The sequence below is a fragment of the Nesoenas mayeri genome, assembly GCF_963082525.1.
Source record: "Nesoenas mayeri genome assembly, chromosome: 5".
Taxonomy (NCBI): Eukaryota; Metazoa; Chordata; class Aves; order Columbiformes; family Columbidae; genus Nesoenas; species Nesoenas mayeri.
The window spans coordinates 65,238,955-65,252,891 of record NC_137548.1 but is presented as its reverse complement, the minus strand read 5'-3'; the positions used below and the strand labels follow the sequence as shown (position 1 = coordinate 65,252,891).

General features: G+C 44.8%; 1 protein-coding gene across 1 annotated transcript; it reads right to left on the bottom strand.

Moving 5' to 3' along the window:
• Window positions 1–8,935: 8,935 nt before the first annotated feature.
• Window positions 8,936–12,733, bottom strand: DBX1 (developing brain homeobox 1; the record flags this gene model as incomplete). Its single annotated transcript, XM_080345860.1, has 4 exons — window positions 12,042–12,733; window positions 11,460–11,561; window positions 9,588–9,790; window positions 8,936–9,310 (listed from the first exon to the last, which is right to left on the bottom strand). Exons 1-4 carry the CDS (start codon window positions 12,394–12,396, stop codon window positions 8,936–8,938), a joined length of 1,035 nt encoding a protein of 344 aa, XP_080201986.1. The 5' UTR covers window positions 12,397–12,733.
• Window positions 12,734–13,937: the final 1,204 nt, after the last annotated feature.

Here is a 13,937-nt window from a genome sequence, read left to right as displayed (position 1 = left end):
GGGGCTCGTCAGGCTTTCCGTTTCCTAATCCTTGCCATGAAATGTTACAGCCGTTTTCTAAAAGATTTTGGGTGCTTTTTTTGTTTTTGTTTTTTTATCAAAGTATTTGTTCCAATCAGCACAACCATAAATGGGTTAATTAAAACTCAGCTCTGTGACAGTTCTAGTTTTTAATTGAAAAAAGTATTTTAGCAGTATTCAGATCTGGAATAAAAACAAAAGGAGGGAAGGTACCGCATCTTTTCAGTTGAGCTGGGCCATGCTTTCGCCTTTTGGCAGAGCTGTGAACCTGGTTTTATTTCTCCTCTGAACGCACACACCTACACGATCAGTGTTAAGGCTTGTACTTCTGTTGGGGAACACCACCACCTCCCAAAGACTTGCACTTTCCTTTTTATGGAAGCGAATGCTTTTTATACCATCACCACTTCAGCTGTACCTCAGCAAAAACAGCACTCCTCAATATTGATTTGTACTAGCCTTTCCAGCTATCTTTTTGGTGCTGACTTCTAAAGCGATGCCTTATTTTTTACTAATTGTGTTTGATTAAATTAGTGCTGTATATTGTGGGGTCTTATTTAAAGAGACAGGGCTAAAGTCATCTCTTGGAATATCATAAGTTGCTGTGAATACTGTTTGTATGCGATACTAGGATTTGTTTAAATGTGACAAAAAAAAGGAGGGAAATGACATAACTTTTCAGGTTCATATCAATCTGCAGCTAATAAATCACTGAAGAGTTGTTTTATCCATGCAGGAGGAAAACAAAAAGCTTTTCAACTATAGCAAATGCTGTCATTAATAAATTACAGGATTATGCTGGTTTTTCAATGTACAGAAAGAAAACTTATTACAAACACTTTTTTAAGAGCTTGTGGGTTTAAAATAATGTAACAGACAAGTTCATGCTTCTGTGACTCAGCTTGAGAGGATGGTTTTATTATACCTCATGACTTTCTGTAACATAACTGTACTTTGTCTTACTGAGCTGGTCTTGAATCTGCTCCTGTTACAACTTTTAAGTGCTGATGATTTTTTTTTTTTTAAGAAAAATACTGTAAAAGAAAAAATTAACTATTTTAATGATGGGGGGAAGAGCTTGGTGGTGTTACTGTTTTAACCTTATGAACTGTATTTCATTATTTCACTGAATGAAATAACAAGGGTTACTCAGCCAATGTTCCTAATCTTGGTACTGTAAAAATGGGATAAATCTGTATGGAATCAAATTCATAGCATGCTGACGACGAGTTTGAGAGAGGTTGATTTTTCCAGTAGTCTTGACAATTCTGCTTCCCAGCACTGACTTTACCTGCTACTACTGTGAATTTTGGTACCTGATCCCCCAACTGAATCCATGCAGATAGAGCATGTGCCTGTAAAATACTCCGGTTGCAGGGCTAGGGCTTTACGTGGACTTAATATCCTACAAAATGCCTCGGCTAACTGAGCGCTATAAGACATAAAATGGTGTTTTATTTGTGGGGAATGGGGTATTTTTTTTTCTCTTTTAATTTTGAATCCCGTGCTTAAACTCGGGAAGGAATTTCTGTTATCTATAATTCATTTTGACGGTAGCTTGGATTACAGCGAGCGAGGCAATTTTTTGTAGGCTGGTCATTCTGAGCATCACAATATTCAGTGTGTTTTCTGAAGCTTCGGGAAGCAGGGTTACCCGTTGTGCACACATCTTAGTTTCTATCAAGACTTTTCATAGATTAAGTCTTTCTTTAAGTGACTTTGTTCTCATTTAAGGCTTTTTCAAGACGCTTCCTTTCTTTCCTTAGCAAGTTGGCTTGTTTAAGAAAAGAAATCAACAAGAAAGAAATGCAAGATTCTATGCAACATTCGTGTTGAGTTGTAAATTGAAAGTATAAAGCATTCTCTTTCCTACACAACTGCCAAGAATGGTACAGGCCATAAACAAGATGTGGTTTATCTGGGGCAGGGGAGGGAGGGGGTTAGTGAGCCTTTTTGTACATTTTGGAAGAAGCAAACTGCTATTTCATTGTTGATGCTTAACTTCAATATTACGTGTATGAAAACTTGTCTAAATGTGGCAATTTTCTTTCGAGGAAAAAAAATACAAAAACAAAGCAAAAAAAACTTCTTTGTCGATATTAAATGGAAGGTTGCTGTTTTGATCTAGTCGTTTCCAGTGGAACAGTTTATGAAATATGTTCTATAAGATGTACATTTTTTCATTGTAACATAGAAATGTAAATATTTGATTAAAAGTGCTGCATTTTGATGAATTTTTTCTAGCCATTTTTAAAGAGAAAAACTAGGAATTGAGTATTTTGTGTACGTTTATGATGTTTTCCATTTGCTCCTCTCCCTATTTAATTTTCAGTTCTCATTTAGGATTGGAATTCGTGAATGGTCTGTTTGAGATCATGCCTCTCCTTTCTCACTCTCCCCGTTTCTCCCCATTCCCCATCCCCCTGTGTCATGGAGAATAAAGCTGATGATTGTACCAGTCTTAAATTATTCATGATTCAATAAAATTGATGCTTATTTATTCAGATTTGTGGCTTCCCAGAACTTTTTGTCCCTTCTTAACCAACATTTATTACAATTTCCTCTTCACCTATTTTATAGAGACACTGTGATTATACAGTAATAAATTTACATTGGTCATTAAGAACATGTAGGGATCTTTTCTCCTTCGTTTCAAATAAATGCTCTAACTTGGGAAAATAAAGAACTCTCTTTTCAGAAAGCATAAATCCAATAACCTCTGCACATAAAGTGTAAGAGATAATTCTCAACAGTAGTATTTTTTTTTCCTGGAGACTACTATCTATTCCTATTTCTGCTTATTTGACAGTTCCTTGTAGTTTTCTTGTCCTCTGCTCACTGATTCGAGCTATGAATGTCGATAGGACAGATTCACCTATATCGAAGAAAAAGTTTTGAAAGATAATAAATTCTGCTAAAAATTCAAGATGTACATTCAAGTCAGTTTAATCTAAAAATAGCCTTCATTTTTCTTTTAATAATGCAGCAGTGCAAACTAACTCAGAGTTGATCTGTAGTGTGGGCTTCAGCTGTCCCTCTGCAGCAATTTTCCAGAGCCAGAATAGAGTTGGACATGCTGAAGTGGACTTTTCTATGTTCCATAAACTTCCTTTGATTCACAGAATTGCATGTTTTAGAATTGGCCCTAGAAAACACTCCAGCCCCGATCTTCAACAGCGTTTGGATCAATACGGGACTGGCATCAAAATGCTTAATATCTCTCAGGAATTCTTCTCCCCTTTCTTTCCTTTTTTGGCTTCCTCATTCCTTCCCCATGTTCTTGTTCTTCTCTGCTCTGTGCACACCGTGTCGTACACTCATCTTCACTTTTTCTTTCTTTTTTAACCTTTATTGAGAAGGCACAGGTCCATCGCTGAACAGCACAGGGAAACCAGTTACAAATACTGCCGACGAGGCAGGGGGATTTAAGGACATCTTTGCCTCCGTCTTTACTGGCTCTGCTGGAACCCAGATCACATCCTCAAGCAGCTACAACAATATCCATGTTGACCCACCAGAAGTGGAAGGAGGGCTGGTCTGCATCCTCTTGCAAGGACTCAATCCTCATAGATCTCTGGGGCTGGGAAGAGAAGGGACTGACATTGTTGCAAGGCCACTGTCTGTAATCCTTGAAAAGCTGTGGGCATCAGGGGGTACCCCGACAACTGGAAGAGGGTAAATGTCAAACCCAACAGAGGCTCCAGGAAACTGCCCATTAGTCTTACTTCAATCCCTGAGCCAAGTCCTCATAGAAACTACTACAAACCAAATAAAACGGGTGATTGGAAGAACTTAGCATGGATTTACCAAAGGTAAATCATGCCAGACCTACATGATCACCTTCTACAACAAAGTAACATTTTCTGTCTATGGGGTGGGGGGGTGCAGCGCAGTAGATGTTGTTCATCTGGATTTCAGCAAAGTGTTCAATAGTTTCCCAGAGCCCTCTGCTGGACAAACTGGCAAAATACAGATTGGGTGGGTGATGAATTAGGAAACTGCTACCAGGCAGCACTCAAGAGTGTGGTGGTCGATAGGTTTTTTTACTCAATAGTGGGGTCCTCCAGGGATCAACAGTGGGCCCCATGCTGTTCAATATCTTCTGGATGCTGGGATTGAAAGCACCCTCACCAAGTGGTGACACTAAACGAGGTGGTGAGGTGGACACATCAGAAGAGAGCCGTCTTGGAGAAAGATGTGGACAAGTGGGCTAGCAAGAGCAGTGTGAAGTTTAACAAAGTCAAGTGCAAGGTCCTGCACCTGGGATGATGGAACCAGGGAGCTGGGAAGCAGCCTCGCTGAAATGGACCTGGAGGTCCTGGACAACAAACTGAACATGAGTCAGCAGCGTAACGAAGGCAAATTAGACCCTGGGCTGCATCTGCAGGGCATTATTAACAGAGATCAGAGATGTGCTCATCCCATGCTACTCAGCACTTGTTGGGACATACCTGGAGTACTATGCCCAGTTCTGGTCCCCACAATTAAAAAATAATGTGAATAGATGGGAAAAGGTCCAAAGGAGATCCACATAGAAGATCAAAGGGCAAAAGAAACTGCAGTATGGTGAAAGACTGAACTAGTTAGGACTCTTCCCACAGCAAAAAGAAGGCTCAGGCTGGACGTCACCGCAGTATTCTGGTACTGACAGGGCAGCTACAAAGAGGATGGAGTGTTTCTTCTCACAAAGACCCATATGGAGAAGACAAGAGGCAATGGGTACAAATTGCACTGGGAAAGACAGTGTTTCATATAAATGGGATAAACATACCTTCCTGCATATGGTGTTACCATCTGTACCTTATTAGATGATTTCTACACATACACATACATGTTTTTTAAAATGGGCACGTGGCAGGATTGGCACAGTGCTCCAAGTACAGGGCTGTGCAGGATTCCTTGCCTGGCCTGGCTGTGGCACTGATGACAATGGTTCCAGTTCCCCCAGTTTGTGTGGGGCACAAACAGCCCTTCAGCTGGGGAGGGGACTGGAGGGGTAACACGGTGGGACCCTGCGCATCCCAGGCACAATGTGGGGCTCATGGCCAAGGATGCTGCTGTATGGCTCTACAGGTAATAACAGCACAGACTCCCTGAGAAAGTGATTGATTTTCTTTTCTTCCCTGTTCCAAAAGCCGCTCTCCCACGCTGGGGGAAAGCAGAGTTACAGCAGGCACAGATGTTGAACCAGCTGGGTTCTCAAGGGATGAAATAATTGAGTATTTGCTGCCCTGAGCTCACAGTCACCAAAGATAAATCCCCTTCTCCGCCTTTCCCATTCTCCAGTGTCAGATATTTCCGTCTTGGCTGTGAGAAGGAAGAACAGACACACAAGACCACTTGGGCCACTGAGTCTTTAGAAAGAGCACTTTAATATCACAAAGCAGCAGTTGTTGTGGGAGTGCATTACACACAGGATTACTTTGTTCCAGAGTTTCAAAACCTGTGGATGCTACTAGTCAATATGGAAATCTTTCCATTCCTGTGAAGCCAGGAAAGGCTTGTTATCACTCTTCCTCCTTTCCCAAAGCATACAGAGGGTTTCATTAAAAAAATAAATGCATTTTTTAAAAAAACAAAACCATTCTAGGGTCAGCAGTTTGGTATTAGCCTGACCACGATCAGTGAGCTTCAGGGAATAGGGGTGGGGTGGCCTCTGACACTCTTGATGTCAACAACAAATTATGAAATGTTTTGCTCTTAGAAACACACCCCAGCTGAGCTCCCAGCCTCGTGCACACCAGGAACAAACCCCATTGTCATCAGATCCTCCTAAAGCAACTGGAATCTCTCCACATCTGAAGGAAGAGACTAAGTATGTGCCTCTGATATGACCCTTCAGAAAGGGCAGGTACTGCTGCAGGGCTCCCCTTGGCACAGCTGTCCTGCGTGAGCCATCACATGGCAGCTGTGAGCTTTGCCTTCACCATCCAGCTTTAAAATGGGAGCCTTGGAGGAGGAGGCTCCTCTCCTGTAAGCTACGGATGTGGCCTGGCAGTTGGTGATAAGTAAGAAATTAATAAATCAATAAGCTCTTTAATTTCATGTTAAGTTATCCCTGGATCTCAAGCGGTTGTGCTTGGTGGTCATACAATGTTCTTTTTGCTACAAGACCATTGAAGGAGGCAGGGGAAGAGTAAGATTGAGGAATGGCACATTTCAGGTAAGGTGTTTTCTCCCTTGAATGGCAATTCCAGGTTATTTTTCCTTTCATAAGGATATTTGCGTGGCAGAATAAGATGTAATAGCACTCACGGTGAAAGGACTAGTCTGAAATAACTGGTTTTGGTAACATTCTAAGTGCAGACAAGCTGTAAAGAGCAGAGGGTGTCAGATAATTAGTAGCTTCTGTTGAACATTGAATCAGAAGGGATTATTTATAAGTTATATCTGTTGTTGTTTGGAACATGCTCCTTTCTTGAATATTGTGGTGTGTGTGATGGTACCTGTGGTTTCTGGAGTAGCCAGTGAATGTGTTTTGAATTAGATCTGTCTTTATAGGTTGGTTAACTATGGTCTTCTGCTTATTGTACTAGTAAAATTTAAGGTATAGATAATTGTTGTGGTGTGCTCTATCACTTAAGGAGTCAATAGGTGGGTAACAATACATTCTCCAATATACACATTGTTGATAATGCATGCAACAGCTCTTTTGAGCCTGGATGAGCATTTGGGTAGACTGTGCGAGTTGCTGTTTAACTTGTGTTTGTGTGACCTTTTAGGTGTACTTCTGTGCTTCTGTTTTGGAAAAAGGTGTTGTGGTTTTGTTTTAAAAACAAAACAAAACACAGCAACAACAAAAACATATTGGCTGATTCACTTTCTTTTGTGTTTTGTGGGATAAACACTGCCCTGCTATCTCAGGTGTGTGTTATCAACTGCTAATGGCTGCAGGGTGTTAGAGGGGTTGAAGATGATCACAGTGACAATGTGTCCCGGGTTAGCTGTGTCCAATTGCCTCATTGCAGAGCAGCTGGAGACCTGGAACAGGCTTCCTAGAGGGGTGGCTGGTGCCCCATGCCTGGAGTGTTCCGGATACATCTGGGCAACGTCCTTATTAACGTGCTTTATTTCTGGTCAGGACTAGATGATGGTTGTAGGTCCCTTTAAAGGAGAATCATTCTCGTCTCCCTTTCCTGCCTTCCCTTGAGGCCGTGGCAATGGGGCACACAGGGACAGTTGTGTTTGGGTGGTATCTGCTGTGTTTATTTCTTTTCTTTTAGCACACCATGAGTGGTGCGCATTAGAGTCTGTGGAGCAGGAAATACACTTCAAAATGAACTCTCTGTTTCAGCAGAATTGTGCTACCCGTATGCAAGGAGGAGAAGGTCAATATTTCTATAATGTGTATTTGAATCTAAATGCATTTATGGGTTTGCCTTGCGTTGTATAAGTGATTCTTGACTGGACTTGAGGCTGAAGAGCTGTCTTAAGACTATCTTTTCCATTCTGTTTTTCTACCCCATAAGACTATTTTAATTATATGTTCCTGGTCTACAAACCGTAGTATCTTAGCAGGATCATGCAGGGCAATAACTGGAAGGAAGGAAGGAGGAGAGTCAGAAGGGCTTTTGGGGAGAGCACAGCAGAAATTAAGGTGCATTTAAATACAAAGGAGGAAAACATGTATTCATTTTAACTGCAGAAAATATTCAATCCTTTGGTGGGGCCGCTCCTTAGTTAAAATGCAGGTAGATATTCTTGTAAGTTTACTTAATTTGAAGCTGACGAATTCTTATCGAATCAATATGCTGTTGACAAAATGTAGTTTTCTTTTCTTACTCCGCTCAGTCCCAGACACAACCTACAACAACCTGTAAGCAGAAATCAAGTACTACTGAATGATCAAACTTGGAAATCTACTCTTTTATTTGGCAATCATTTATTTTATTATATATACATATTTAAAGTCTGTACATGGTAAAATACAAAATAAAAGCATTTCTTTATAAGTTACACAATTAAACAGCTACACTTGTCTGTACTTTAGCTGTCAATTAAAAAAAGGAGAGAAATCTTGAGCCATTGTTATGTTCATTCACAATAACCTTGGTATAAAACATCCATACAGAGTAAGTGTACAAAATAGTGTACAGTTCATATAAGCTGTGCAAAGACAGCAAAGTTCAGTCAAAAATCAAAGAGGCATATCCACTTTCCTCTGTCCACATCATGGAGAGCAGAAGCAAAGTGGAAAATAAGCATAGGCTTGTGGGCAAAAAAGATGGGTTAGACAGTGCTCCCAATGCAATATTGATGCATAAATTAAAATGAAAAACATATAAATATGTAAAGTTGCCATTACATGAGGCAAACTTGCATTATACATTAGAAGCCATTCCAGAGATTTCAGTGGTTGTGCTGTGCAAGTATTGTGCTATTTGGGGTGAGGAGGGAGACAGCGTTTGTTCTGTGTCCTTCAATAATGTCATTTTTGGATGGAAGGGTTGCTGGTTCAGACCAGTCTTTGCTGTTTTGAAATCTTAATAGTAGCTGGAAATTCACTTGAAAGGTAGTGGAAGTGGTCACAGCATCTATATTGTATTTTTTTGTTGTTTCTTATTTGGAGAAAAAGTTTCCCCTCTCAACAGGATGTACTCTCCTCCCTACTATAAAGTGAGGAGCTACCTGTTGCTTGCTTTCAAGAGAAAGCACCTAATTGAGCAGATGTTGATTGTTAAGCAGATAATGTTATGAGAAGGTTAGCAGATGCTATGAATATAGAAACCTTGACATGGGGTAAAAAAATAAGGAACAGCTATAAGTAGAAAGCCTTGCAGCTATGCGATGAAGAACCTGCTCTGGAGAAGTATGTGGACTTTTGGGTGGGACATCACCTCTTCAATTTATAGGATTCTGTTTTATTTACAACTTTGCAATGTCCCCATGTGATGGTAGGGGCAGGCAGAGTGATCTAAGAGACCGTAATCTCCTCCTCTTCATCTTCCCCTTCATCGTCCTCTTCCTCTGAGTCTGAGAAGTCTGAAGGTTTGCTGGGGCTGCTAGAATGGGATGGAGAAGGAGACGTATGGGAGTCCAGTCTGTCCCTCAAGTGTAGATGTTCTGGGGACTGGTGGTAGGGTAAGGGATGCCGGGGGCTGGGTGGGCACACGGGGGGAACTTCTTCCTCCTCCTCCTCTCCTGAACATTTCTTGCCCACGTCACTGAGGTCTGGGTGAGGGTTGAACTTGGTAGGTAGAGTCTGTTCTCTGCAGCCACCAGAAGAGAGGAGCTCTCTTTCTTTGGAGTTTCTCCACTTCATCCTCCTGTTCTGGAACCAGATCTTCACCTGGGGGATGAAGCAAAACAGAAATGAAACAGTTCAGTAACACAGGGACCAGGAAAAGCCTTTTTGTTGCACTCTTGAAACCCTGCTTGTGCCCAACCAAAGCTAATGGGAACCACTAAACCTGACCTTTGGAGACCCTAGGAGAGGGGCTAGGGAGCAATAAGGCCATGGTCCATCCTGGTCCCATTTTCCTCCCCTTCTCTCAAGCTGCCGCAGAGTGGGGCAGCCCAGCTCCCCACACACCCCCTCTGCCCTCCCCACCTGCTGCTTCTCTCACCTGCGAGTCCTTGAGGCCCAGCTTGGCTGCCAACTTCTTCCTGTCGGGTTTGCTGATGTACTTCTGCTTCTGGAACATCTTCTCCAGGGCCTTGCGCTGCACGTCGGAGAAGACGGCGCGGCGCAGCATCCCCCGGCGGGGTTTGCCACGGGCGGCCAGCGGCCAGGAGAAGGTCCCGGGGATGGGGACCACGGCGGAGGCAGCTGTGGGGGGGATACACAGCACTGAGCAGAGCAGGACCAGCCCCCACCGCCCCCCTCCCTTTGGGTGGGCACCCATCAACCTGGGGCCGTGAAAAGGAGATTTAGGCTTAACTAAGCACCAAACCCCCCTTACAGCCAGCGATCGCTGGGATTAGATCTATCAACTCAAACGTGTAAAATGGATCAATAGTGGCCGGTTTTGTTGAGAGATTCAAAGGTCTCTGGCCTGAAAAGGCAAAGCGAGGCGTACCGGCTAAGATAGAGGTATAATAAAAAAGCTTTCCCTCCCACTCAGAAGCATTTGATTTTTTTTTTTTTCAGATGCTTTTATATTTCAAGATGCTTTATTATGCTTGAGATGAAAATGAGGACTTTTCTGATTCTGAACAAAACCGCTCCTCTTCAGATGCAGTTTTGATCAATCAGTATTCATCTTTTTATATTAATCTCTTCTCTCCCCCACCCCTCCAAAGTTGGAGGATTCAAGCCGAAGACATGAAAAGTAACAGCTAATTAGCACATTGCCTAGTTCCCAATGGCATTGGTATGATAAAAAGGGCAGAGTTTCTCCTTAAAAAAAAAAAAAGGGGGGGGACCTCCCCAAGAGAGACAGAGATGCTAATGAAGCGTGAATGGTAATTGTGTAGTAATGAACTAACAGAAAAAGACTGAGGACAAGCAGCTAACGCCATATATTATTGGAACAAAAGAGATTTACACTTTCAAACTAAACACAACGGCATGCCAGGCTCCTCGGGAGAATACTGATGGCACAATCGTCCCTTTCCCCAAATCATTTTCATTAAATGGACATGAAAAGCTATTTATAAAGCTCAAGTTGTTTTTGTTAGGCTATTCACAAGCTGGAGAAAGGAAGCAAATTCCATTATCCGGAGGATGAATGGAAGAGCTTGGGTTATTTTTTTCCCCTCTCTCCCCTTCCCTGTTTTCTTTTTAAATTAATAGCTTGTTTGTGTAATTAGATTTTTTTTAATTGTTCCCTCAGCATCATAATACTTCAGTGCTGTAAGAATCCTACCCCTGTAGCCTTGCTTTCTCGCCGAGATCTTGTCGTTTGAATAACCAGTGATGGTCTGAACGCCAAGCGATGAGCCCGAGGGGAAGAGGGGAGGGTCGGTACGTGGAAGGGAGTCACGCCGTGCGCTCCATCCGCACGTCAGCGCGGAGCCGGGTGGAGGCGGCAAGATTTGGGGAGGGGACGGGGGAAACAGGGCGGAGCGCAGGTGTGCAGGAGGGCTGAGGTTCGCAGGGGAGTGCAGGTTTGCGGAGCAGCGCGCTGCCTCCCCCCGCCTGCGCGGGGTTTGCGCGGGCGCGGAGCGGCGGGAGCTGACCGCTCCCCTCGTGGTGCTGAAAGCGGCGGCGGGCGGGAGGGGCTGCCCGGGAGGGAGGAGTTGGGGAGGGGGACACGACCTGCCTCGCCTTGGGACCGTGACAATCCCGGCTAATTTGGCGATCAGCGGGGGGAGCGGGCAGGGGAATGTCAAGCGGTCACTGCCTGTGCTAAATCGGGCATCAAATTGGCGCGACTGATGCTTGAATGTTGTACTCCATCCAACCTCTGAACTAGAGCATAACCCCCGTTGTGGGAGGGGGACGGAGAATTATTGCTGGGCTGTGCCTGGAGAGGGAGAGACTTTGAAAGACCTACCTGGGAAATAGGAAGATCTGATAAAGGGCTGGAAGGATCCTTCAAAGTACGGGAAGGAGAAAGTCTTTGGAGGGACGCTCTGGAGCAACGCAGGGGAAGTTTCTAGTAGATAAATAAAACGAAATTAAGCAGAGGGTTACCACCAGTTGGACTCGACCGACGGCACGGCTGGGTCTGTAGCTTGGTCTGGGGATCAATGCGGTGATACTTCCCCCCCCCAAAAAAAAAACGAGTCAGACTGAGCTCGGAGCTGTCAGGCAAAAGCGGCAATATTGCTGCGATGGTTTTGCCGGCAAAGCGGCACCCGGGAAGGCAGAGTCAGTCAGGAGACCCGTCTGTGGGACCCGCTGAGGGACCCCCTGCTTCTCCCGCCTGTCCGGAGGCGGCGGAGGGGCGACCAGCAGCCCGCCAGCGCTCCCCATCGCCCTTCGATGTGAGCGCTGCCGGAGAGTTCTGCCCCTCAGTACTAGGTTCTCCCTCCCTTTCCTAAACCGCCTCCCTCCTTTTCCCCCCAACCCCGCCACCCTCCCTCCTGTCGCCGGTGAGTTCCCCGGAGCCACGGACCGGGATCGGGTCGCTTACCGGTGCGGGGGGCGGAGGAGAGGATGGCGTTGACCCCAAACTTCAGGAAAGTGGAGTCGCTGCTGGAAGTCTGTGGCGAACAGATCCTCCTGGAGCCGGCGGCCGTGGTGGAGCTGGCGAGCTCCGGCGTCCCCGAGTCCGTCCTGGAGGCTGAGGTTGGAGGGGACATGCTGGGCGGGGGGGCAGTCCTGGGCAGGTAGCTGGTGGGCCTGCTGATCCGGATCAAATCTTCCACCAGGAAGCTGGAATGGCTGGAAAAAGCTGACTGCAGCGATTGAGGCAAGGTGAGGGTGGGAGTCGGCCGGAGGAGGCTGGGGTAGCCGGCCGGCGGAGCGATGAGGCTGGGGAACATCATCCCTGGGGCCGCTCGTTTGTTTGTTTGTTTGCTTTTGGTGTTTTGTTTCTTTTTTTTTTTTCTGCTTTGAAATTTTAGTAAAGATCCAGCCAGCAAGCCTGGCGGGGTTCTCTCTGCCCCTTCCTCCTAGACGATGGGTTTTATAGTGGTCAGCCCCGCTGTGGCTCTTTCAAAAGTGACAGCCCCAACAATGGGGTTCAACAAAGTTCTCCACTTGAGCTTCATTCAGGGCGAGCTCCGGGCTTCTCCATTGGTCCGGGGCTGCAATTTATGATTGGATTAGACTTCATAAGCAACCGGGGCACAATGGCCCCGCCACAAAGAAAGTGTAGTCATCAATTTTGCATATTGACCGCCTCTTTGGAATACAGCGCTCCAAAGGCTCCCAGCAGGGTTTTGTTCAGAGGCAACACACACAGGCTAATTAAATGCCTATTTAAAAGTTTCGAATGACATCTTGCCTCGTAGAAAGGGAATTATTTAAAGAAAGCACTAAATTTATTTGCCGCTCCCCTGCTGAGTTTAGGAAATAAACCAATAAATATTCATATAAATTTATCTGCGGGCTCTCAGAAAAGCACGGGTTTTGTGGAATGGAAAATACAAATTAGAAAACGTGTAACTAAGCTCTGTTGGGCGATGGGGGGAAATATTCGGAGAGCGGATCCCGTCGTGATTTGAGTGCGTTCTGCCCTCTGTTATTAGTATGCGGCAAAATTTGTGCGTGTGGTTGGGGTTATTTTTCTACCTGCACGTCAAAGGTCCGGCATAAAGTGAGTTGGATGTGCTACCTTCTACTTTCAGGATCCGACCTTCGTAAGAGTCTTGTGTGCGTGTGCTCTAGGGGCTGAGCTTGCCCGTATCGGACCGAAATGTGAGCCTTATTGTAGCCGATAAGAACCTTGCTCCCAGAAAATCTGAGCATTGAACATAGAAAAGATCCGAACAGCTTTAGGGGATCAGAGCAGCCCCCTCAGGTTCTCAGTCTGATGGTCCTTTTACGCTCATCTGCATTAAGAGTAGTGGAAATTAAGGGAACGTCGTAGCATTTGGGTGCTTTTGGCTGAAGTAGTCTGAGCTAGGCTCGGTTTTATCGGTATCGGTGGCTCAAAGTCTCCTGGACGCCGTCAAATTCACCTGAATTCGCTTTTTATCTGTGTGCATGCGCAGAATTTCTGGAGGTGTATTCAGCTCGGTGCCAGAGAGCCCGAAGTCCCTCAACTTTGGTATGAGGGACAAATGACATCGTCTAACGGAAAAGTAGAAAACAGGGATTTCTTTCTGGCAGCGAGGTTTTGTTTGCGGTGGCAAATATGGAAATAGGCGCGAGTGTAGTTAATATCCTTTGGAGCTGGGTGATGAAAGCGACTATTGAGAGCGGTTTTACCTGATTTCTCTGTTAAAGACGATAACAGATGTGTTAAATGTCCTATGTTTTAAAAGCACCCCATTCAGTCCTTTGGTGTGGCTGAACCTTTGCAAGCAGAAGTGTGCAGCTCAACCATGCAGCCTTTATCCTATTAACCATGAACTAACTGTCA